The sequence below is a fragment of the Prinia subflava genome, chromosome 12 (genome assembly GCF_021018805.1).
Source record: "Prinia subflava isolate CZ2003 ecotype Zambia chromosome 12, Cam_Psub_1.2, whole genome shotgun sequence".
In the NCBI taxonomy this organism is placed as follows: domain Eukaryota; kingdom Metazoa; phylum Chordata; class Aves; order Passeriformes; family Cisticolidae; genus Prinia; species Prinia subflava.
Window position 1 is genome coordinate 2,314,567 of NC_086258.1, and position 25,624 is coordinate 2,340,190.

At 47.7% G+C, this 25,624-nt stretch overlaps 1 protein-coding gene across 2 annotated transcripts in view; it reads left to right on the forward strand.

The window, feature by feature from the left end:
• The window catches only part of CACNA1B (calcium voltage-gated channel subunit alpha1 B), a 296,467-nt gene that overhangs the window by 188,722 nt on the left and 82,121 nt on the right, over nucleotides 1-25,624 (forward strand). The window contains exons 17-19 of one of the 2 annotated variants that reach the window (XM_063409328.1): nucleotides 6,207-6,274; nucleotides 12,201-12,307; nucleotides 19,171-19,233. In XM_063409328.1, coding sequence (XP_063265398.1) covers nucleotides 6,207-6,274; nucleotides 12,201-12,307; nucleotides 19,171-19,233 — 238 coding nt within the window. The remainder of the gene's footprint in view (nucleotides 1-6,206; nucleotides 6,275-12,200; nucleotides 12,308-19,170; nucleotides 19,234-25,624) is intronic. The other variant, XM_063409330.1, reaches the window with a different exon arrangement.

Genomic DNA, 25,624 nt, shown 5'->3' on the forward strand with positions numbered 1-25,624 from the left:
GGGGAGCTTTAGGCTGCACATTAGGGAGAAGTTCCTCCCAGAAAGAGTGCTTGGGCATTGGAAGGGGCTGCCCAGGGAGGTTTGGAGTCCTTAAACATCTGGAGGTGTTTAAGGAAAGACTGGATGTGGCTCTGGGTGACAAGGTGGTGTCAGGTCTAGGTCAGACTTGATCTCAAAGGGCTTTTCCAGCCTAGTTAATTCTGTGATTCTGTGATTCTGTGTTTGATTCTGTGTTTGATTCTGTGACTGATTCTGTGTTTGATTCTGTGACTGATTCTGTGATTCTGTGACTGATTCTGTGACTGATTCTGTGACTGATTCTGTGACTGATTCTGTGACTGATTCTGTGATTCTGTGGCCGCAGCCATGAGCTGTGTGGAGCCAGAGGGAGCATCCCTAAAACAGGAAACCTAGGGAATTGTGGCAGAGCTGAGGCAACCCTGGCTGCTTTATTTGTTATGAAAAGTGGGATGAGAGTGCCCCAAAGTGGGATGATGATGCCCCAAAGGGGGAAGAGAACGCCCCAAAGTGGGATGAGAACACCCAGTGTTGCTGCTCCAGCCATGACCTCCCATGAGGATTTCCTGACTTTCTCACTGGTTACAGTCCCAGCATTCCTCTTTTCCTGGGAGTCTGGTTTGGGCTGGAGATGCAGGAGATAGAGAGGGGTCAATTGGGGAAAATACTGGGGCTAAAGACAGAGTTCCTGCAGGAATGGGCTGCTCCAGCTGGAGTGGAAGTGACAAATGTGCCATGGATGACATTGGTGCCCATGGATGGCACAGCAGTGCTCCAGCCCTCGCTTTGCTGGAATTCTCTCCTTCAGGGTGAAGAGCAGGGACAGGGAAGAGCAGAGCAGGCAGTGGGAGCTGTGCCTGTCACACGAGTGTCTCCATGGGATTGATCCCAGTCCTGGAGCTGTGGCAGCGATGCTCAGACGTCTCGTCACAGCAGCCAGCACGGCCCCCTCCAGAAACACCAGGCTCTGGAAAACTGGGTCAGTGGAGAGCAGGGAGGGAGGGAGAGCTCTAAATCCTCCGGGCTTGGCATTTGGAAATGAGATTAAGCTGTAATCAGGCTTGACAGCACAGCTGAGGGAGGGACTTTTCACCTCCGAGCTGCCAAGATCCAGCGTTTTTGAGGAACAGGGCATTAATTCCCTTCCTCACCTTTAATTCAGAGGGGACTTCTCTCTTGTCCTTTGGTTCTCATTACCAGAGAAAGAGCAGGGCATGTTCAAGAGGAGGGAATCTGCTGGCCCTGCCACGGGTTTGGGATTTGGCGAGTGGAAACCTTACCCACCTTCTCCCTAAATCTCATCCTGGCAGGTGCAGCTGTCTTGTTCTCCCTTCTGCTGCTGAGGGGATGCAGAGGTGCCTTTCCTGAAACCCTCCAGACATCTGCAGTGCCTCTCCCATGCCCTTTGCCCTCAGCCCTGTGCTGGTGACTCCTTGAGCTCCTTGGGACATCACTGGGGGTTTAGGAAGGAAGGAGGATGTGCCAGGTGGGATTCTTTGATCCTCCGGGTCCTGCAGGTTGGGATGGGTTTGCTGCAGGGAAGGTTCTGTGAGCATAGAGACAGAGGGAAAAGTTGGCTGCCAAAGACTAACAACACTCAGAAAAAAAATCTGGAATGTCCTAGAAGGTTTTTTTTTCCCCAACTTCTGAAGTTTTCCAGCTTTCAAGAGCAGCTGTGGCTGCCCCTGGATCCCTGGCAGTGCCCAAGGCAGGCTGGACACTGGGGCTGGGAGCAGCCTGGGACAGTGGGAGGTGTCCCTGCCCGTGGTGGAGGTGGAACAAGATCAGCTTTGAGGTCCTTCCAAACCATTCTGGGATTCTGCAATGCTTAAATAATCAGAGCTATAAACTTGAGACAAATCTGTGAATTCCTATGGAGATTTACATCCCTGTTGGAGCATCAGAGGCCTGGCCTGGGTAATCTTGGTAGAGATTTAGTCTGAGAGCATCAACCCTTTCACAGGGAGCTTGTGAGGGGCTTCCTGCACCACTCACAGCCCTGCTGGCCTCCAACCCTGCAGGGGAGGATGAGGGGTTAAACCTCTCCCATGTCTGCTTCCCATGGGAATTGCAGCAGCAGTGCCTGTGCTGATGTCTGAAGCAGCATTTCAGTCAGGGCAGGGCTGTTGAGCAGTTTTGCTTTGGATGCTGAGAGTAAAGCAGCAAAAGGGATTTATCCTGGAGAGGAGGCTGGGCTGTGTCCCTTACCAGGGATTTCAGTCATGGGGAGCTGTCAAAACATTACCAGGGGCATCTAAAAATCAACTTCAGTTTGCCAGAAAAGAACATCCCCTGCAGGAGTTAAGATAATTATTAATGCCCACGATGCTGCAGGGTTAAGGACAGGTGAGTACAAGGTGAGGCACCCTGGGGACACCTTCCCAGGGAGACCCCCAGAGCCCAGCAAACACCACAGGGACACCCACAGAGAGCACTGAGAGCTGTGATCAGTTTAATTGTGATTAGAAACATGGAATCATTGGATATCCTGAGCTGGAAGGGTCAGCAGGGATGATTCATTTACAGTAAATGTATTATTAGATTAGATTAATGTGACCATACTGCTATACCTTGGGATTTCTGAAAGATCTCCCCCTACCATGTAGAACGCCCTCCTAAAAACTTTAAAAATTTTTTTTTTTCCCTGCAATGTGGGTTTTTTTCATTTGTCAAGTGAGTCTTTGCCATCCCTCCCCACACAGCTGTGCTGAGACTTAATTTCTTAAGTGGGACTTTTTGCTTTTGTTTTCTTATATCAAAGTCTGAACTTGGGTTCTTCTGCTGGGAGGGGCGCTATTGTCACCTTGGGAACTTTGCCATTTGGTGAGGCCACTTTTAAAAGTTTGGGGAACTGGATCAAACCTTGATGGGGAACTGGGATGGGTGATTTGGGGTCAGCTGGCTAAACCTGCTCTTTTTAAACCTGAGGGACTCATTTCTCCTCCCAGAGCTGCTCAGGGCTCTGTGGTTATTCCTTTTCCTGAGGAGGAAGTGTTGGGATGGTGCTGGATTCTGCTGCTCCTCCTTGCACTTGGCTCTTGGAATCCATTTTCGGTTCTTTGAATCCATTTGCTTTTTCCATGGAAAAGTTTGTTTTTCTAACTGAGAAGTATCTCATGTTATGTTTCCATTTCCAGAGAGTCTGTGTGGAACCAGAAATGGTTTAATGAAAGTTTTATGATTCAAGTAACAACAGGATTTGGCCCATTTTCCAGGAAATTTCACCATGCCTGCCTTCACTGTTATCCACTTAATTGATAAATTGAGGCATCTGTTGAGACAATAAAAGAAAGGAAAAAAAAAACCTCCAAGAAAAACTGCAGAGGAGCCTGGAAAAAAAAGCAGGAACTGCCTGGAGGATGCTGCCCTTCCCTGGCCCTCAAGTGCCAGGCAGGAGATGATTCCTGGCTCCAGGCACTGCCTCATCCAGGTTACACAGCCTGAGTTTGGGAGAAATTTGGGAATCCCCCAGCTCTGCAGAGACGATTGAGGGACCTTTTTTGGGGCAGAAACATCCAATTCTTTCAGACTGTGTCTGCTTGGAAATGTATCAGGCCAGGCTGATTGGATAAAAAGCAATTAATTCTATTTCCAGGGGTTGCTTGTGTTACATGAGCCACTTCCAGCGGGTGCGGGAGGAAAAAAAAAAAACCCAGAGGAAAAAACCCAAACACTCAGCACAGCCCAGGAGCCCAGGGGTGCCCTCAGCTCCCCACCCTCAGAGAAAATGGGGGAATTAATGTCTTTGTAAAGGACAAATCTGGCTCTTTGTGGGAGGGGAGATGATTCCAGCAGCGTTTTTTCCTGTTCTGTATCCACTGGGTTCACTGGGATCGAGGTGTTCCACCCCCTTCTCGCTGTCCTGCTGGGATGGAGGAAGGAGCGGGTGATGGATCACATTCCAAACCTCCCTCTGTCCCTGAGGAATCATCTTCCAAGGCACAAAAAACCAGGAGAAATGCTGGTTGCTGGCTGGAGAAGCCCCAGGGCTCTGTGTCCATGCCCTGCAGGGTTTGACAGTCAGGGAGGATGCAGAAACATCCAGAGGGATGAATCCAGCTCGTGCTGGCACAGGGCTCCAGATCTGATGGGCATCCAGGCTCTGGAGACACTCCCTCAGAGGGAATTAGAGCTGGGAACGCCTGGTTCTGAAGTCTGGGCTGAAAAGTGTTTTTAGGTGAAACCCTGGAGAAGGGAAGCAGAGGGGCTTGGAGCTGCTGCTTTGGGCCAGCTTTGGTCCCTGCCTGCCTTGGGAGGTTTCCTGATGCCCAAATCTCCTCAGGGATCCCCAAAACCCCTCAGAGATCCCCAAACCCCCCTCAGGATCCCCCCAAACCCCCTCAGAATCCCCTGAATTCCCTCAGGGATTCCCAAACCCTCTCAGCATCCCCTAGATTTCCTCAGGGATTCCCAAACCCTCTCAGCATCCCCCAGATTTTCCTCAGGGATCCCCAAACTCCCTCAGGGATCCCCAAACCCCCTCAGGATCCCCAAACACCCTCAGGACCCCCCAGATTTCCTCAGGTATCCCCAAACCCCCTCAGGATCCCCCAAACCCCCTCAGGGATCCCCAAACCCCTCAGGATCCGTGGATGTGGGACGGATCAGCCCTGGGGCAGGGTGGAGCTCAGGCACAGCGGGGTTGCTGTGTGGGAGAGGAGGATCACCCTGCGCCCCTGTGAGGCCTCCTGGCTCCCCTGGCTGTCAGCAAGGGGCTCCCAAAATCTCCCTGCAGGCTGGCTGCACCCTCAGCGTCCATCCCTGGCCTTTCCTGCCCTCCCAGCAGGGATTTCTGCCTCCCCCCTCTCGCCATGCTCACCCCAGTGCTGCCCTTGCCCTTCCACCCCACGGCTCCAGGCAGGGGAACACGAACCTGACAGAAAATCCCAGGGTGGTTTGGGTTGGAGGGAGCCTCAAAGATCACCTTGTCCATGGGCAGGGACACTTCCACTGTCCCAGGGTGATCCCAATGTCCAGCCTGGCCTTGGACACTGCCAGGGATCCAGGGGCAGCCACAGCTGCTCTGGGCACCCTGTGCCAGGGCCTGCCCACCCTCACAGGGACAATTCCTGCCCAAAATCCCATAAAACTTTACCCCCTGGCAGTGGAATCCATTCCCTGTGTCCTGTCCCTCCATCCCTTGTCCCTTCCAGCTCTCCTGGAGCCCCCTGCAAATACCTGGATTAGTTTCCTGAGACTCCTGCAGCCCTTTCACTGGGTTTATGGCCCATTCCCATGCACATTCCTATTTGGAGGAGCAAACAGAGCTCTGGAATGAGTGAGTCTCCTGTCCCCAGGTGATGTGCAGGAGCCAAATGCATTTTCTCCTTGGGAGAGTGCTTTTGCCGTGGTTTTGCTCTGCCTGCCCTCCTTCCCTGTGCAAAGGTAGCTGATTTATGACTGTTCTGGGGCTGTTTTGCAGCCACGAGGCTGGAATAACAACAATAAACTCAGCAATAGCTGAAATCATTAAGTGGAAAAATGAAAATAAAATAGGAATAACTAATTCCAGGCCAGTGTTCTGTCTCGGTGATGGAATGCAGAGCTCTGCTGAGAGGCCTGGGCTGGCGTGGGCACTGCCCTGGTTTAGCTGGGCTGGGCTTAGGGGCTGTTTTATCAGCAGAGCTCATTAGCAGGGCTGGGTGTGCTGCTCTGGGGGAGCTGAGCCCTGCCTGGCATGGCCTCACTGCCACCCCGGCTCCAGAGGGATAAGCCAGGATGGATTCCTCCCAGCAGCAAGCACCTGAGATGCATTTTTCCATGCACTCCTTGATTTTATAAAGCTCTGTGTATATAAAATGTAAATGTTGGCTTCAACCGGCCGATTTCCTGCAGCTCCACTGCTTGTCCTTTTAAACAGTGAGGGTCAAATCTGCATTTCTGGGCTGGTGGGAAGCCAGGGGCTGTGGTGCCTCTGGGAGCAGCAGGAGGTCCCACCCTGCCCCTGTGATGGCGTGGGGCCCCTCAGGTGCTGTCCCCTCTCCAGACAGGTGCTGGGGACACAAATGTGTGTCCAGCCCCTGCTGGGCTGCAGGGCTGGCTCTGGGCACGGATGGGTGAGCTGGGAATGGTGGCAAAGCTTCCAGGGATCAATCCATAAAGCAGCAAGGGGGGAAAGGGGGGCAGCAGGAGGGGAATAATTCCTGTCTGTGCTGTCTGGAGAGTTTTTTCCTCAGCTGCTCCCAAAGATACTCTCCTGAACGTCTTCTTGGCCATCGCTGTGGACAACCTGGCCAACGCCCAGGAGCTGACCAAGGTAGGTGGGACATTGCTGGGTCTTCCAAAGCAGGGGTGACACCTCGGGGTGTCCCCTGGAGCCCTGCTGCACCTCTGCTGAGCAGTTTGCACTGCTGGGAGGCACCTCGAGGGTTATTCCCCTCCGGGTTTCTTTATTTCAGGTTGCAGGGAATATTTTGTATCTGGTTTATCCCAGAGTGGGCATTGCTCATCTCACATTTTCAGTTTCCAAGAGCAGAGGAGAAGCAATTCACAGGTTTTTTTTGGCTGATTGGAAGCTCAGACAGGAGCAGATTCAGGCGTTGTGGTGCTGCTTTTGCACCTCTGGTGACCAGTTTGCACTGCAGAGAGGTTTATTCCCCTTCAGGTTTCTTTATTTCAGGTTGCAGGGAATATTTTGTGTTTAGTTTGGTCTCACACTTTGTGTCCCTTACCTCACCGAGGTTGGTGATAGATTAAAGAATTAAAATTTTCCAATAAGCTCCAGGCAAAACAATTTGCAGAGGCTGTTGTGAGCACACAGGGGAGATGCTGGAATATTCCTGCCTCTCCCCAGGTGTAAGAGAAATCCGAGGCAGAAAGCCAGGTCCTGGCAGGGGATGGAATGGCACTGATGTGACTTTACTGGATGCAGAGAGCTGGATGTGGACACAGATTTCTGTTGGAGGATCCCCTCTGGAGAATGTTTACACTGGAGCATTCCCCAGGGAGAACAACTCAGCCCCAGGCTTGTGCAGGGAGGATGGGGTCAAAGTCCCCCCTCCCAGTCACCACACAACCTGCAAATTTTGGGGTAAAACATCCCAAAAAACCTCCAAGATCCCCAAATTTGGGACCCCTCAGACCCCTGGGACTCCTAAATTTGAGCCACCCCCTCCCCCCAAACCATCCCAGAACCCCCAAATTTGGGCTAAAATCCCCTAAGTAACACCAAAACCCCCAAATTTGGGGTTAAACTGCCCCTAAACCACTGCAGAACCCTCAAGTTTGGGCTGAAATCCTGCCCCAAACTCCTCAAATTTGGGGTCAAACCCATAAAAGTTTCACACAACCCCAAAATTTGGGCAGTTGGGTGTTATTTAGGGGGGGATTTTACCCCAAATTTGGGGGTTCTGAGGAGCTTTTATTGGTATTTGGGTTATTAGACATTTCTGCTTTTTTGGCATACTTAGGTGGATTTATGAGGAGAATTAAAGTGGTTTTTGCACATTTTTAGCTTTTCTCACCCATTCCTGTGGTGCTGCCCTCAGCACCAGTCGCAGGGACCTGCTGGGGACAAAGGCAGCAGCGATTGTGTTTTATAACTTTAATTTCTTTACTCCTGCCAGTGGCACGGCTCTCTGCCCATGTGCTGAGGCAGCAGCAGGCAAGGGTGGCTCTGCTTTCCAGGGAAATTCATGCTCCTGGATCCCTGGCAGTGCCCAAGGCCAGGCTGGATGGAGCTGGAGCAGCCTGGGACAGTGGGAGATGTCCCTGCCCATGGCAGGGGTGGCACTGGATGGGCTTTAAGGTCCTTTCCACCCCAAACCGTTCCATGGAATTGTTCAAAAACACAGAGCTGTGGTGCTCAGGGTTTCTGCTGAGGTTTGGGGGTGGGTCTGGCACTGCTGACTCGATCTTTTCCAACATTTATGGCTCTTTGGATCCCCACTGCAGCTCCACACTTCAGGGACACGGAGATTCCCCCAAGTTTCCCACCTTCCTCCAGCTGCTGAAGGCCAAACCAGGCAAATGTTCCCAGTCCAAACCCACATCCCTGGTGTAGTTGAGCTGCTCTTTGCCATCCCCCTTTTCCTGCAGGACTGGCTCCAGCTCCCAGCTTTTCTGGAGCTGTTTCCCAACACACCCTCCGAACAGGCTGGTGGCTCCCAGGTGGAAAATAAACATTCCAATTCCAAGTTCTGCATCCCTCCTCCCTTAAAATACTGCTTGGGGCTGTATTTAATGGCTCTCTGTTGTTTTGGAGCTTTTCCTTTTGTTTTTCTTTTTTATGGGAATTTTTTCCCTTTCAGCAGCTCAGCTGTTTCAGTGCCCACAGAAATCTCCAGCCTGGAGGCAAAGATCCTCCCAGATTTGTGGGCATCCCTTGCACGTGCTAAGAGGGGGGATGAGGCCCAGCACAATTCTTGGATAATGAAGCTCATCCTCCTTCTTTCTTAATCCTTTAAGTGCCTTCTTGTGAATATTTCATCAGCTGACAGGGAGGGTTAGAAACCTGACTTTGGGGATGTTTATAAAGTCTAATTAAATATTGATGGATTCAGCAGCATTGCCAAATCATAAAGCTTCTCCAGAAACTCTCCTGGGGATTTTTTTTTTAGTTTAATTTTATTTATGAACCACCCCCCCCCAAAAAAAAAAAAAAAAGAAAAAATCACTGGGGCTTTCAAAAAAAGAGGAAAATGCTAAAATTCGATTAGACACGTACCTGGAGAATGAGGGATTTCCTGCTGAGTAAATATGATTGTGCAAGCCCCAAAAATGGCCCAGAGATACAAGGAAGTTACTCAGGAGTCAGCTGGTCCCAGGAGACTTTCCTGACATTTATTCTGTGAAATTAATTGAGATCGGTGCTGAATTTAATGTGGGTGAACCAGGAGCAATTGAAATTGTCTCTGTTTGGGGAAGACAGAAAACTTTCCTGCCTCAGGACTGGAACATTTCAACTTTTCCCCACTTCTGGATGCTAATTTGGATTTCTTTATGTGGCATTTTGACCATTTCTGGGCTTTGTGACCTGTAAGAGAAGTTCTCGGAGCTGGGACTATATTTAACTGCAGATTGATCATCCTGTGGCTCTTACAGAACTCACCAGTCCTTAGGAATGACTCATTTTTGGGGAAAAAAAAATAAAGAATCACCACCTTTGCTTTCAATCTATAAAAAATCTTCACCCTCTCCTGCAGGTCCCTCTCCTGCTCTTCCTGTTCTGGCCTTGCACTGACTCAAACTCTGCCAACCCAATTTTTAGTGATTCCTGAGAACTCTCCTGAATCCTTTTGGGTTCCCTAATCTTTAAGGTGTTTTTTTTTTCAATACATCAGCAGGTTTTTCTCCCTGTTCACTTATTCAGAGTGGAATCTGCAATTGCCCCCAAAATTTGCTTTTCAAGTCTCTCTGCTGATCATCCAGAATGCCTCTGGTGACATTGAGCAGTTCCTGCTTCGTCCTCATTAAGCTGGAGTGTAAAACCACTACAACCGAGGCTTTATTTTCCTAAATATCTTCAAGCAGGAAGTGTTCTCTCATCTCTGTCCACTGCCAGTGATCCCTGAAAAAGCAGGATAAAAACCATGTATGAGGGATGTGGGAATTTTATATAAATTTGTATGAAATTCTTGAGGAATGCCCAGAAATTCTGGACTGAAGGGAGTGGCCAAACCAAGAGCTGAACATCCATAAATCCCCTTCCTTCTGCTCCTCTGTGGAAAAGGCTTTAACTGGCTGAATGTATTAAAGACAATTCAGTGTTAATGATGCACATCATGATGGGTGGCACCAAAAATGGGTTTTACCCCATAAGAAACTGATTTAAATTAAGATGTAGAGCTCTAGAAAACAGAAAGAGACATGAACCAAGCACGTCCTTATGGCGAGAGCTTTATCTGCACCTGCCCCTGTGAAATGAGGGTGACAGTCTGAGCTTTTCAGAGCTCCAGTGTGAGCTGGAATTCTAAATATCAGGTAAAAAATTAATTAATCTCTGGAGTCATCTGCAATATCTGCATGGAAGGAGCTACAGAGGTGTTCTAAAGCAAACATCTGCTGAGGACTGAGCTCGTTCTGAGTGAGGAACAGCTGCCTTGTGCTGCTCCTTGTGGAGATCAGAGCCAGCAGAATCACAGAGGCACTCGGGAGAACGGAGCAGAAGCCACAGATTTAAAAGAGGTTTTCAAACCTGCACCTGGTGCTTTAGGGGCAGAGAAAGAAAAATCAGCAGCCTTTGGTTTTAAGGCTGCTGGGGATCCCTCAAAGGAAGAAATAACTTGAAGGTTCCTGGAGGATGAAAGGAAAACTTGAAAGATTTTTTTTTATTGGGGTCTTATTCCTTTTAAAACTTGTGTCCTGAGGATAACATTTCTGCTAGGCTGGGATGGGAACAGTTAATTTTCTTCACAGGGGCTGGATTGGGATGGGAAAAGTTAATTTTCTTCACAGGAGATGCTGTGGGATTTGTGTGGAAAACAAGGATTTATGTTGAAACCACTCTGAGATGTTTTGTTACTGCTGAGCAGCCACCCCAAAGAGTGCAGCGGGGAAAGCTGGGGGGCACAAGGATTTGGGGACACAGCTGGGACAGCTGAGCCCAGGGATGTTCCAGACAGAGTGACAACATCTGTCTGTCCCAGTCCCTTTCCATGGAGGGAGCTCTGCTGTCCTGGGGATGGCAAAACCTGGAATGGGAAATGTGGAATGAATTCCTTTCTCTGCTTATCTCCATGGCTTTTTCTTTCCCAGTTAAACTGAATTTATCCCAATCCATGGGTGCTTTGCTGTTTTCCCACCCCACCAGGGTGAAAGGACTGAGGCTGTGGGCCAGGATTACACCAAACACCCTTGATTTGCAACAAGCTCCCAAAGCTCTGATAAATTCACTGGAATTTGGCAGTTGAGAAATATTGACTTTGTATAATTGCTCAGCAGGTCTTTTATTCAGGCCTAGTTATAGACTTGCAAATATTTGCAAAGGGGGGGAAAAAAGAAGAAACTTATATGGTAGTGATTTTTAAAATCAATTTTCCATCTTTTTTTTTTCCTTCTGAAGGAGAAAAGGAAAACAGTTTCCAAATGAGTTCAGCTGAAGCAAATAGCACCAAAGGCAGTGCGAGGAGCTGTTTATGCAGATGGAATTCAGGGTGGATAAATCTCTGTAATTTCCTATTCCAAAGCTGGAGATCTGTCTGCTCTCATTACTTTAATCATGACTCCTTCCAGCACCACCCTGGGAGAGCAGAGGCAGACCTGTGGCATTCCATAAAGTTGGACAGAAGAGCCTGTGACTGCTCTCAGTGTGGTTTTCCCTGGATTTGGGAGATGCTGGTGTTGCTACCAGAGCTCTGTGCTTATCCTGCCATGACTGGGCTTTATTTTGGTTAGAAAATTCCAGGAAAGTTCACCCTTGGTGACCACTGAAGGGGAACCAGGCTGAACCAGGCTGTTTCTTTGGGTTTTGCTCTCACCTCAATGTTTAAGATCCTTAAATTTTGAATTTTTGAAATTAGTTTTTGTAATTTATTTTCTTTTGAAATTAGCATCCTTAATTTTGAGTTTTAGTGGTGCTTTTCATGTTGGGTAGGGAGAGAGAAATCCCAGTTACAATCTTCAGGCACTCCTGTGCCACCAGAGGTTAAAAATCCTTGTGCTCCAGGGAAGTGCAGGAAGCAGGAACAGAATCCTACTTTGCTCTACAAAACTCCATTTAATATGGTTCAGGTTTTATTTCCTGAGTCCTCAGGGATCTGAGGTGGGTGTAAATAACTGATGGGAGCAGGACCAGTCCCAAACCCATTGTTTTTTATTATTGTTTCAGAAAATTCCCCTTGGCAGGAGGGCAGGAAGGATTTGGGAGCCTGTCAGGTGTTCCAGCAGAACATTGGCTTTAGAGGGTGTTACACACACAGTTTTGGGACAAATGGGGAATTCCACCTGGAATTGTCCCATTCCTGTTCCCTCAGAGTCCCCATTACCCAGTGCTGTGTGCTGAGAGGAGACCCAGGAGAGCCAAAAAATTTTGTAAAGGGAAAAATCCCTCTTGACCAAACCTTGTCTTTCTCACCTCAACTTGCACCAAACCTGGGGCTCCTTGCAAGAAGATCTGCCCTAAATTCAAATTCCTGTGTCCTTGCAGCACATCAGTGGCAGCCACCCTCTCCCCAGGCCTGGGGAGCTCTGCTTGTTGTTATTCCCTCATTCATCCCCTGATTTCTCTTGCTTTTGTGCCCCAGGACGAGGAGGAGATGGAGGAAGCCACCAACCAGAAGCTGGCCCTGCAGAAGGCCAAGGAAGTGGCAGAAGTGAGCCCCATGTCTGCAGCCAACATCTCCATAGCTGCGTAAGCACCTTTGATTCCTTGGGAGAAAATTCCCATTTCCCAGTGGCACTGTGTGTCCGGCCCTGCAGCACCCCTGGGGTCTGGGGCCCTCCTGCACCATCTCTGGACTCACAGGCAAAAAACTTCAGTGCTGAGCACTTCATTAGGAGTTAATGAAGGATTTCTTTCAGTTGGGTTTTCTCTGTAATGCCTCATCTTTGAAGAATTGTATTTTAGGAGGATATTTTTTTTAAGCTGTCCCAGGATAGATTTCACCAGGTGAAGTGTTAACATCCCACTGTGCATTTTTAATGAGGAGAGGGGTGTGTGCACAGAAATAACTATTTTTTAATGGTCTTGAGAATTCAAATGCTCAAAGGCATCCTCTTAAATAGCTGGAAAATGTGCTTGAATTCCCTTTCCTTGCTGTTTGAAAGAGCTGAGTGGAATAAAATGGACTGGTTTGGAGGTAGGAACATCCCTTTGGAATTCTCAGATGCCTGGATGAGGACAAGCCCAGGCTCTGTGACACCAAAACCCTTGGAAAGCTTCGCCTTGGGCCCAACTTTTCCTGGATCCTAGAGGTGCAAAAATGAGGTGTAGGTGGAAATACTTGTCCAGGTTCCTGTGTTTGAGACATCCCTGGAAATATCCAAGTGTTGGATGGACTTGCAGCAGCCTGGGATAGTGGAGGGTTGGAATGGGATGAGATTTCAGGGCCTTCCAAGCCAAACCATTCCATGATTCTGTTCTGGGATATCTCGCAAGGATTTGCTGAAAAGGTTCCTTGAACTCTTCTGGAATTTCAGCATCAGCACCAAAAGTTTGGTCCTGCTTTTTACTGGGAGCTGCTGATATTTTCCAGACCCCTTTTACACGGGAGACCTCCAAGGGCTGGAGAAGCTCAAGCATAATAAAAAGAAATTTCCTGCTCAATTTCATTGGAAAAAACCTGAACTACAGCCGGATTCCTTCAGTGGAAATCTCTTTTTACTGGGAGTTTAATCCACTTTAGCAAAGACAAAAGGCCAAGTGGAGCCAGTTTATTACATGTGAAGGAAAAGAATATTATTAATTTGCCTATTTTATTCTTCTTACCATTTTATTTTGTCATTACTGCTGTAATCAGTTCCTATTTATGCTCTGGCTGTTTGATAGTTTTAAATACCACTTTTTCCTTACAATTATTTTCTGGCCAGCCTTGAAAAGAAGTCAAATGAGGATAATTGCTCCTGCTCTTTGATGAATTTCTTGGTTCTGGTATTTTAAAATGCAAGATGATGATGGTGCTTATTTGCTTCTGTTTTAATCAAAGCGTTTTGCATGGAAAATTTCTTAGAAATCAGCAGAAAAAAACCAACTCACTTCCACAGAGCTAAGGTTGAAATTGCTCAAAATCACCTTTCCCCATGATTTTTCACCAGGTTTTCAAAAGCACAAGGAGAGTTTTGTGACAACAATCCAAAGTGAGCACAAAATTGTGGATTTTGGCTTATTTTGCCTCAAACTGAGTCTGGCCTGCCCCGATTGTGTGCAAATTCACATGAGCACAGTGGAAAGGATGGTTTCCACATCTCCTGACCCTGTGACACCTCCTTGGCCCTGCTGCAGGGCCAGGCTGAGCCTCCCACGGCCACTCACAAAGCTCACAGGGCTTTGCTTTGGGGAAAAAAAGCAGCATTTAGGTCCAGAGGTTGATGCCCAAAGGGATGATCCCCTGAAGGAACAGGCAAGGGGGGAGGCAGGAGTTTTGGGAGATAGGAAGAGGGGGCTGCATGGATTGGTGGCTTGTGAGATTTAATGAATCCATGTCAAAGCAATTTGTTTTATACATAAATCCAGGAATATTCTGAGGTGGGAGAGACCTACAAGGATCAAATCCAGCTCTGAAGTGAACAACCCATGCAGGCATGGAATGTCCATCCTCAGGGAGATCCAGAGGGGCTTGGCAGCCCCTAAATCTTGGATAGGGAAGTGGTTTGCAGCCCCTAAATCTTGGATTTAGGGATTTAAGCCCCTAAATCTTGGATAGGGGGATGGTTTGCAGTCCCCATCCCTTAGATATTTCTCTCCAGTACAGCAGGGCTGCTTTAGGGACCTTTTGGCATCCAAATCCACCCGATACTTCATTTCTCCTGCTCTTAATCCCCACAGTGCTCTGAGAGTGGAGCAGATGTCGTGACCACAGCAAGTCCTGGCAGGTCAGATCCAGAGCTGGACATGCCAAAAGTGCTGGGTATTCTTAAAAAAGGGATTTTTGGCAAATGGAAATATCACCAGAAACCAAAGCCCTGCAAAACTCTGGTGTAAAGAACTGAGAATCCATAATAGGATTCAGTGAGCAAGGCCTGGGAAAGCTGTAAAGGTGGCTCTACCCAATCAATTTATATTTGTACTTTCCCCTCAGGAATATCTTCTTTTTTTTTTAGTTTTATGGTTTAATCTTTTTCCAACATATGAAAATGGATTTCTCTAACAACAGCAGGCACTGATGGCATGGATCGATGTTCTGAAAACATTGACATTTCTGTCCAAACAGGGTGGTGGCAGAGAACACCACGACTTGGATTTCCTTAATCACGATGTTCGTGTTCCCAGTGTTTGGCCACCTCCCACAGAGGTGACAAAGCCATCCCTGGGCTGAGCCTGGTGAAAAGTCAGGTTGGCTGTGCTGCCTCAGGGCTCAGGGGCTGTTTTCTTCCCTTCCCTCCTCACTCCTGCTCCAAGCACTGAGTGTGGCTCCCCCTAAACCTCCCCACAGTGCTGGATCCTCCAGCTCTGGCATTTTTCCCATGCCAGTACAGGGTGAGCTGTGCCTGCAGAGGAATTTTTTGCATTCTGTGACTTATGAGGTTTGGGGGTTTTTTAATTCCACGAGGTAACAGATTACGGTTGCAGCCAGGCCCAAGGGAATCATTTAATCACCAGTTCTCCTGCCCCAGCCTCCCCTCCTAACCAAGCTCCATAAAATTTGCACATGCAGTGCCTTGGAATTGTCCCCTTGTCCCTGCTGCTCTGCTCTGAGCTCCATTTATTGTGTTGGCTACTAAACATCATTCCCTAAGCATAAGGAAGGTTGTTATCCAGTGTTCCAGCCTGCTCAGAGGCTCTGAAGAGGCACCTTCACCTTCCCACCTGGAACTGGATGCTGTGGGAGCTGGGAATTGGTTTGTGATTGATGGACCCTGGGGATCTCCTTTAATACCAGGCTGATCACTGCAGTGCTGGGGAGGGGTCATTTATCTTGCATCTGCCTCACAGCATCCTGCACTTGCTTTGGAGCTCCCAGAAATTTTCCTCCCTCACCGAAGGGATTCACCCGAGCAGATTTGTCTGGCCAAAGCTCCTTTTTCACCTGGTGAACTCTGTCCTGAAAGGGCTTTTTTTTAATTTAGTGGCTTCTTAGGATGCAAAGCGAGGCTGCTGTGTTGGATTGGAGCTCCTGCTTCATCCAGCTCCCAGCATTTCTCTGCTCCACCAAAAAGATTTCACCTGAGCAGATTTGTCTGACCACAGCTGGATTTTCACCTGGTGAACTCTACCCTGCAGGATTTATTGAGGATGAAAAGTGAGGGTGGTGCATTGGTTCTGTCACTGTTTGCAATGTTTGCCTGAAAACAGGAGATGTGTTTGATTCGAGCCCATTGTTTCATTCTTCTTTTTTTGTGATATTTTGTTTGTTTGTTTGTTTTCTGTTTAGCATTTTCCTTGCTTTGTTGTTTCTGGAGGTGAGTTCTGGGTTTGTTCAGCCCCTCTGTGTCGTTTGCCCTGCTCAGCCTCTGCACCTGAGGGACTTCCCAGAGCCAGGGGTCTTTAGGGCAAACCATTGGTGCAGCTTCCTTGGCAGCCAGACCGGAGGACAGGGGACAAGGGGACAATTCCACGGCACTGGGTGTCCAAAGCACTTTTTGGTGCCACTGTGGAAGGAAGAGCCCTCAGGCTCGTCCCTGTGGGTCACACAAAGACCCCAAAGCAAACACGTTTTTTTTCCCTGGTTTTGCCTGGCCTGATGCCTGAATTCCCCGTGCTTGGGTTCCTCCTCTGCCTTTCCTATCCCAGCCAGAGCTGCACCAATGGCCCGTACAAAAGGGGCTGCCACGAGCACACCCTGCCCTGGCAGGGCTCCACCTGGGGCTCAGCTGGCACCCACAGCATTCCCCAGAGCGCTCTCCTCATTTTTCCTTGGGAAAAGCCTTAAAACAGCAATTTTTCAGCACCTCTAAATTTGTAGGAGCCTGCCAGGTAGTCAGCCACACTTTGAGGAACTTTTTGCACTCTGTGATTTACGAGTTTTGGGGTTTCTTTTAATTGCATGAAGTAATGGATTACAGTTGTAGCCAGATCCAAGGAAATCATTTAATCACAGATGTGAGGTGTGAGTTTGGGGTGGGAGGAGAACTTGGGTGGTGGATGAATCATTGTGGGCAGGGCAGAGACTGCTCCTGGACCTGGGCATGAGACCTAAGCACAGTTTGTCACACTGCCCACTGCTGCTGCAGAGTTATTTGTGCTCCCCGGGACAACTTTCCAGCCTCCAAAGATCTCCTTCTGTCTCCGGGACTGGTTTCTGCTGGTCCCACACAGGGTTGTTCACAGAACTGGTGCTGTAATTGCAGTCCCACAGGGGGACAGTGCCTGTCAGTGTGAGCAGGGCAGAAAAGCCACCAGAGGTGGCACCTCAGTCACTTCACCCTGACTCCTCTGGCCCTTTTGTACAGGTCTGGGGATGCAGGGAGGGGGGAACTGCTCTGTTTCTCCAGGTTTTCCATCTCGAAGGTTCCATGTTTTCCTTGTCTCGGGAGTACTGTGGCTGATTTCCAGTCTCTGTTGGGCTGTGGGGACCCAACAGGACCCAGCAAGAAGCTGCCAGAACACCCAGCCCGTGCCCTGTGCTGTGCTGGGGGGTGTAGATTAGAAGAGGTGTTCTTTCTCTCTTGCTGGTTGTGATTTCTTCCCTCTCCTCCTCCCCCGGAGTGTGTCAGTGTGTGAGGTTCTGATTCCTCCCATTGTCCTTTCTGTCCTCACCGTCGGTGTCACGTCCTCCCAGCCACACCCAAAGCCACTCTGGGCTCTGTCCCTCGTTCCTGGTAAGTAGCATCCAGTGAAAATCAACTCCTGCTGTCATTCTACCCTGGAAAAGGAGGTTCTGTGCTGCCTCTGTGGTTTCACACACGGCGGCTCCTGGCAAATTTGTGGTTCCAAAAAGGCGGATCCAGCCACAGGAGCAGAGCAGTGGCCCTGGAGTGCTGCAGGACTTGTGTCACATTCCCTGCACAGGTGACAAACACCAAACGAGGCAGGGAGACACATGGGGGTTCATGCCAGCCTCCCACTGAGGGATGTTCATCAACAACTGAACCCCAGATCTCCCCCCGTATTGCACGGTCTCGGTGCTGACTCCCAGGTAAATCAGGGCAGCCCCGTGCATTCTCCTCCATCCCAAGTTTCCCAAAGGAATTTCTTGGCTGTGCCTGAGGAATTCATGCAGTCAGGGGCTTGTTCTCTGCAGGATTTTGCTGCCAAAGAGTAAAGAGGTCCCCAGCTTGAACAACCTGGAAATAATCATTTGCTTGGCCAGCACACAGGACATGCCACCCCCACTCTGCTCCTATTTCATTTGGCACCAGACAAGTGCAGAATTCCTGAGGTTTAGGTAAAATACTTCACCTGGCTGTTCAGCAGATTATTTGCTTCAAGCAAAACATTTATGATGCCTTCCATAATTTTTCTAATATTCACTCCAGGTTTCTGAACCTCTGGATTTTGTGTTATATGCATTATCTGAGCCAACATTTCTGTTTAGAACAATCCATTAATTTTAATAAATGTAGATTTAAAACTCTACTTCTGTGATACCCAAAGAACATTAGATTTTAACTGGGCCTTCTGGTTGGCTAGAATTGATTATTAACAGATTTATCTGCTCGTGAAAGCAGGAGGAAAAATGCTGCAACTGAAAAGGCAAATCAGGAGGTAAAGGGATTTTATTTTCACTCTTGGGGAAGGTTTTTGGAGTGCTGTAGATTGATAAAAATGATCATGTAGAGCTAGGAAGAAATTAATGCCTCAAGCCAGGATCGATTAGGATATTTAGAATCCTGCTTTTCTGCAGATTGCCTGCCTTTTCTGTGTGATTCGGTGATTTCCATATTTAGAACCCCCCACATAAATGGTGGGGAGGAGATGGAGGAGAATCTACAAAATCCCTTGAGCTGCAGGAAGCTCCTCTCACCCCCAGGCCCTGCCCCACAGCAGAGCTGAGGTTTTTAGGCCCTGTGACCCATTTTTGGGCAGTCTGAGGCAGGTCCATCTCAATCCCTGTCTGAGGACAGCAGTAGGTGCCTCCAAAGAGCCTCTCTGAGGCAGGGGCTGAGGAGGAGTTGCCTGGCACCAGCTGCTGGAGCTCAGGTGGATTTTGGAGCCCAAGGTCCTCCTCCTGGTGCCAAGAGCAGGAATTAGCATCCTGCTCCACTTGGAAAGGATTTGCAGCACAGTCCCCCCGTGGCTCCTGCAGGACCTTGGCGGTGTGAGTACCACGGAGCCGTGGAGCCCCGAGATCACTGTGTGCCTTTTGGTCACCTTTTCCTTTTGGATCCCTTTTGGTTCCGTTCTGGGCTCTTTGGCTGTGTCCCCGTTCTCCAGAGGGTGGTGTGTCCGTGGCTTCCACAGCCCTGGGGTCTCCTCGCTGTCTGCATCCGATGGGACACAGCCTGTACGAGTCTCCTCCTGATGTCTTCTATGGTTTCTCTGCTCCTTTGGTTTGTGGTTTGGTTTTTTTTTTCCTTTATTTTTTGTGGGTTGTTTTTCTTTTTTGTTGGTTTTTTGGCTTTTTCTTTTCTCACTTTTTGTTTTCTTTGTTTGTTTTGTTTTTTTTGCATGTGCAGTTTTGTAAAGCAAACTCGAGGTACTGTATCTCGCAGCTCGTCAGTCTCCAGCGTAAATTCACCGTGAGTTGCTCTCTGTTACGATATTCACTCAATGGATTCCTCATTTAGAGCTCTATAAACCTTCCCCTTCTGGTGCCTTCACTCTCCCTGTGGTTTTTTTTCCCCCCAATCTCATTCCCATCATTGTGGAAAGCCTCCAGACCAACATCCAGAGAAAGGACTGGAAGGTGTCATTGTCATTTGATGCTTGTGGTTTGTGAGCAACTCTTGTGTTTCATACATTGACTGTGATTTTTCCCCCTCTTCCTTCCTCCATTTCTCTCCCTGAATTCCTTTCCATCATTTCTCCTGAACTGTTCTCTTTTCTCCCCTCGTTTGATGGTTTGTCTTGTTCTCATTTGTATTTCTTTCTGTTCTCTGTGTTTATTCTGTGCTGGGCTGTTGGCTTTGATGTTCCACAGTGTTTGCACTCTGGGTTCAGTGGGAGAACCAGGAGAGCCCTCTTGGAGGGAAAACTGGAGGAGGACTTCAAAAGAATTACGGAAATGGGGTCCGAGTGAGACTAAATTGGAAACCTCTTAAAAACCTGGTTATGTCTTTGCTCTCTGACCTTCTCGAGCTGCAGCTTAAAGCGACAGATTTTGTCCAAATGAGGCACTTGGCAACTCCTCTGCAGCTGGAGTTGAGCAAACACAGTGGAAAACTCTCTCTAACTCCATGTGCTTCCTCCAATCCAATCCTGCTGCCTGTGCTGTGAGTCAGGGTGTGCTTTGACACCGAGCAGGTTGGTAAAAACATCATTACTGCTGCTGACTAACCCAAAACCTCCTCATCAGCTCCTGTCCCACCCCCGTGAGTGTCCTTTGGGTTGTCCTTTAACTGTGTGACCTTGTCTTTCTTCTTTAATGCTTTTGGAGACTCAAGTAAGTGCAATTCCAGCCTGGGGGTTTGTCCTGGCCCCACAGCAGGGACCAAGGTACTGTCAAGCCAGGGAGGTTTTCCAGCAGCTTTTCCTCTCTGATATTTCCCTGGGTGTTTTGGGGCTCCTTGTGCAATGGTGGATCTTGGACAAGTTGGGATTTAAAATACCTTGATGCTTTGTATGAGTTTAACTTCAAGTGTGCAAGACTGAGCTGTTGTGACTGCCCAAAGTAGGTGTGACCTGTCAGTGCCCAGGCCTGATGGCTCACGGGGTTGGGGCAGTGAAAATTAGGGAAATAAATTAGATTTAGTCACCTTTTGGATCATTTCTTCCAATGTATTTCCAGGCTGATGGGAGTTTCGACAGGCAGAAAGGTGCAGAGATGGATGAACTGAATGTGCTTTTTTTCCTCAGAGAGTATTAAGGAGCATTTCCCCAAAAACCTCCAGAAACCCTCCAGAAACAAAAAAATCAATAAACTATTGAACCGCATAATAATGTGAGATATGTAAAGGTACAACCACCCCAGAGCATCAGGGCCACCGTGCAGTGTGCAGACAGCTGAAGGTTTCGTTTATTCAGTGTAAATGTTGTGGTTAGAAGTGGGTTTTGGGTCATCTTTTTTTTTTTTTTTTTTTTTTTTTTTTTTTTTTTTTTTTTTTTTTTTTTAATTCAAATCACACAACTGGACCAACCCCTCTTAGGGCCAGGCAGGTGCTGTGGGCTCCCATTCCCTGGGGAATATTGGGATAAGCTCAAGATGCCCCTGTGGGACTCTGTTGTGCTGTAATTACTCTGATAAACGGGCTAATTCTTGAGCACAGCTGGAAATTGAATCAGTAACTCACTGATCAAGAAAGGCTTCAGAAGTTGCAGAAATCTCTGTGCCTTTAATTCCCTTTCTTGCTCAAACAGCGCCTTTAATATCAGTGAGAACCAGGATCCGCCATGGTCATTTGTTCTGGAAGAACAAAACTTGTCCCAAAATCTTTTGAGATACGGAGGGTTGAGTTTTCCCTGTGTCCTCTGTTTATTTTTTTAAAGATCTAAATAAAAAAAAAATCTATAAATTTCTAAATAGGAAGAAGTTAGAGGCAAAATACAGGAGACATTTTCTTTAAAAAATTAAAATAATCTCAACTTGAGTCATTTTCTTGTGATAATTCCAGCCTTTGTTGCTGTCACAAATCTGTTCCACAATTCCAGCATGGAAAAAATACATTTTTCATTCACTGAGCAGAGGGAATTAAATAAAGATCTGCTCTATTTCTTTAAGTAGATTTATCTAAAATACACACTGAATTTGGCAATTAATTCATATGTACATAGGTGATGACACACAGCCAAGGGAATATTTGTGCTGGATTTTCCCAACAGTTTTAAGAGTTGTGGGGCATTGAATTTTCAGCTGAATCCTTAAATTGCAATGGCTGATGAAATCCAAACCAGCAACTTGAGGTTTTCTTTGTATTGCTGTTTATTGTTTATTTTTATTAGGTTGCAGAGCTGCCAGTCCTTGCTTGGACATGACAAATTCCATGTTCTTAAGGCAAATTCTAGAGTAGGAAATAAAGGGAAAACCAGTTCTACAAAATGAAAGTGCTGAACTCCTGCACCTGCCATTGATATTTTTTTCCAGATTAAAACTCAGTTTCCTTTCCCAGTCCCCTTCCCTTCCCAGTCCCCTTCCCTTTCCCAGTCCCCTTATCTGTCCCCTCCCCTCCCCAGCTCCAGACAGGCTGATAGAGTTATGGGGAAATGAGAAAATGAGGGATATGAGGATAGGGAAATGAGAGATCTCCAATATCTTCTCCCAGGATGAATTTGTCATTTGCCATCCCAGAAGGCAAATTATTCTTGATCTTTATCACTTGTTTTGTGTATTCACTGTCTGGGCTTTCTTTATCTCCACCCTGAGAGTGCACAAAAGGGGCTGGGCCTTCATTCCCTGATGTTTTGTCTTGTTTTTTATCAGAAGTTCGGAGTTTAGGGTGGGATTTTGGTCTGGGCCATTAGCCAGAGCATCTTCTGGAGAGTGGGGGCTTCAACACTTCAGGGGAAAGAAATAATTTAAAGCAAATACAATGTAAATAAAACATATTTTGCCTGGGGTTTAGGAGAATTTAATGGTTCCACACATTTAATCCCACTGTGTTCTTTGCTCAATCAAGCCATAGCAATCAGGCTTTAAACTTCCTTTTTTAAAATTCTGCTTTTAACTTTCTCACCCCTCTTTTCATTACTGAGCATGGAATTATTTGATCACAATTCATAACTGAAATACCAACCAGAGCCTGAGGTCTGCAGAGGGATCTGGTGCCTAAGGACAGCAAAATCACTTCAGACAGAAGGAATATTTCCTGGCATTTTCAGAGGATCAGGATGTGCATAAAGCAAACCCCCAGGTTTATATTCCTGGGACTGGGATGGGATGTACTGAAAACAATGAGAAAATTCCTCTTATTAGAGAAATAGGGAGCAGCATGAAGGGTGCTGAGCTGTGGCTGGGTGAAATCCCTCTGGTGGGGAAAACTCCAGCAGAAAGCAGGAAAAGCTGGGCTCTGTTCAGAGCAGGAAGCTTTGGCCTGGCTGAGCTTTCACCAGAGTGGATCAGAGCATCAAACCAAAATCCAGGATTGGGTGTGGGACCTCCCTGCTGCTCCCACGAGGAGCCAACAGCCAGGATTCCCCAGCAGCAGCAAAATCATTGAAGGGGCTGCAGCTCTGGGGTTTGCAGCCCTCATTCTGTGCAATTCTGGGGTTTGCACCCCTCATCCAGTGCAGATTTGGGGTTTGCAGCCCTCATCCAGTGCAGATTTGGGGTTTGCAGCCCCTGCACCCCTCATCCAGTGCAGATTTGGGGTTTGCAGTCCCCTGCACCCCTCGTCTTTCCTCAGCAAGCAGAAAACTCTGGCTCTGTTCTCAGCAGGAATAGGTCTGAGCTTTGTGTCCCTTCAGAGTTGCACAGATTGCTTTATTATCTATAAACTGTAATTTCTAACACCAAAATCAAATTCAAGAATAATTTTGGAGGGATTCAAGGATAATTTTGGAGAATAATTATCTCAAACCAAGATAATTGTTCCCCTCAGAGATAATAACACTTAGGAAAGTGTTTTCTGCACCTTGGTTCTGTTGTCTGTGATGCTGCAGCTCCGTGGGAATGCTCAGAGCATCTCCCAAGGGAGCTCGGGAAGGAGATGGAGTCAGAAGGATAAAAAAGGAGCTGAAGCATTCAAGCACCAACTCCAGGGTCACTGGCAAAACACATTTATTTAAACACCACTGCTGAGTTCAGCTGAGACAGAATTGTTTTAGCAACTCTCAGAGATAACACACTGGGCTTTGTGCACGCCAACCCCAAAGTGAAATATCCCATTGTGTTTTCCAAGTGGAAAATGGAAATGTGGAGTTCATGAACCCCAAGCTCATGAACAGAAAATACGATTTAAGTGGAGAGGTTTTGTTGCATTTTAACGACAGATTCCCTTTTATCTGGAACACAGCATTTCACAGCCACCGTGTAATGTGTGGTTATTTTTAACATTTAATTATTATCTTTCCATGGGCTGCTTTCATTCATTATTTACTGCAGCAAAATTTTAAGGATTTCCATGAAGTGCAGCAGTGATTTCAAAGGTTATGGGAACAAAATCTTGAATCATTAAGGAGCACCCTAAGATTAGAATCTGACTAAAAATACACTTCCCTTTCTTGAACAAACCACACAGTGGTTGCCGTTTTTATTTATACCAATATTAGTCATTGATTCATTAATATGAATTTTATTTGATTCTCCAGGAATTGCAGGGTTTTCTTTCCAGCCACAGGCAGGAGTTGTCTGTTGCTGTCTTAATCCAAGGCAAAGCAGTGGAGCTGGTACCAGCTGTGGTATCTACAACATTTCCAGCCTGGAGGATCTGGGGATGGAGCAAAGCCTTCAAAGAGTTCCAAATATTCCTGAAAATAGGGATGGGGAACAAAGCAATGAATTACCAGCAGTGTTGGCAGCAGGTCAGGAGTGATTTACAGGGCAATTCCCTTAATGGCTTCAGGAAGGTTTTAAGCAACCAGCAGTGAGCAGGGTTCAGTTGGCTTTATGTTTTTTGTGAGTTCTTTTTTTTTGTGGAGTAAATATTTGTTATTACAAATCCTCTTTTTGATCAGTTCAGAGAAGTCCTGCCCTGCTTGTGCTGTAGCTGGGCTGTGCCTGCCCAGATTTGGGCAGAATTCACTGCACCAAACGAGGGAGGAAGCAGAGAAATTAATTTTTGCCCCACTGATGTTTCTCCATCTCCTCTAAACCCCCCCTGTCGCTGCATCTCCTCCTGGGCAGGCAGCTGGGCTTTGTTTTAAGGGGTGCCATAAATCAGCTCCCAGGCTGTCCCCATGCCCAGAGAGCACCAGGAGAGGAGGAGCTGCCACAAATCCCGAGCTCAGGAGCTGTGGGGACTTGGAGAGAGCTGGGGTTGGATAAACCCAGCTGGACAAGCAGCTGGCACTTCCTGCTGCTGCTCTGCCTCTGGAATTCCCAGCGCTGTCCCCATGCTGCTCCCGGGCTTTGCCCCCATTCCCACAGCAGCCCCTGTGCCCTGGCTCTGGCTCCTGACTGGTGTTTTTGGGATGAGAGGATTTGGGATGCTCCTCACTGCTCTGGAGATGGAATTGAGCTCACAGGCACTGCGTTTTCCTGACTGGGTTTTTACTGCTTCATAAATAGCCTGATTTGCCTTTTTTAAAAAAAAATTTGGAGAGTTTTCCCTGTGGAAAGAGGAATGGCTGTGCAGGCAGTGCCTCTGCAGCTCCTGCTCTGGAGCTGTGGGTGCCCAGAGCCCGCGGGTGAATTTGTGCTGGAGGTTTGGCACTTGCCTCCGTGACTTGTGTCAGCATTAAGGATGGAGCTCATTTCCAGGTGCTGGGAAATTCCAGGTTGGAATGGCAGTGCCTGTTTTGCACAGGGATCTGAGCAGGGCTGATGTATGCACTGCCTGCTTCCTGCAGGTTCTCAGGGGGGCACTTCCCTGGCAGCACCTCTCACTTAGCCCTGAGTGATGGGCAGTGGAGCAGCTCAGAGATCATTTAAAAGCTGATTTATGTTCCTGGTGTAACACAAGTGCCAAACCCCTCCTGCAGTGACACAGCTCGTGTCAGAGCTGGGCTGAGGAGCAGCCCTGAATCCCAACCTTCCTCCTCACCACATCCAGCCTGATTGAGGGGATTTGTTTTCCCTCTTGGCTGGGATGGGCTCAGCACAGGCAGCGAGGGACAGGCTGTTGTCAGGTTTTCATCTTCTTTTCTCCGTGTTAGAACTGGGATTTAGACACAGGAGTCGCAGTGTTGTGTTTGGACTCAGTGTTTATTAATTCTTATCTATAGTACAGCCTCACGAGTTGTGAGCTCTAACTAGCAACTTAGAAAATGGAGGATCTCTAACTCTTTCCAAAGACTTTCAAGCATTAATTACCCAATAACGAGATGAGACCTCTATTATTTATACTTTTAACCCAATAATTGACCACCCAAAGTCCA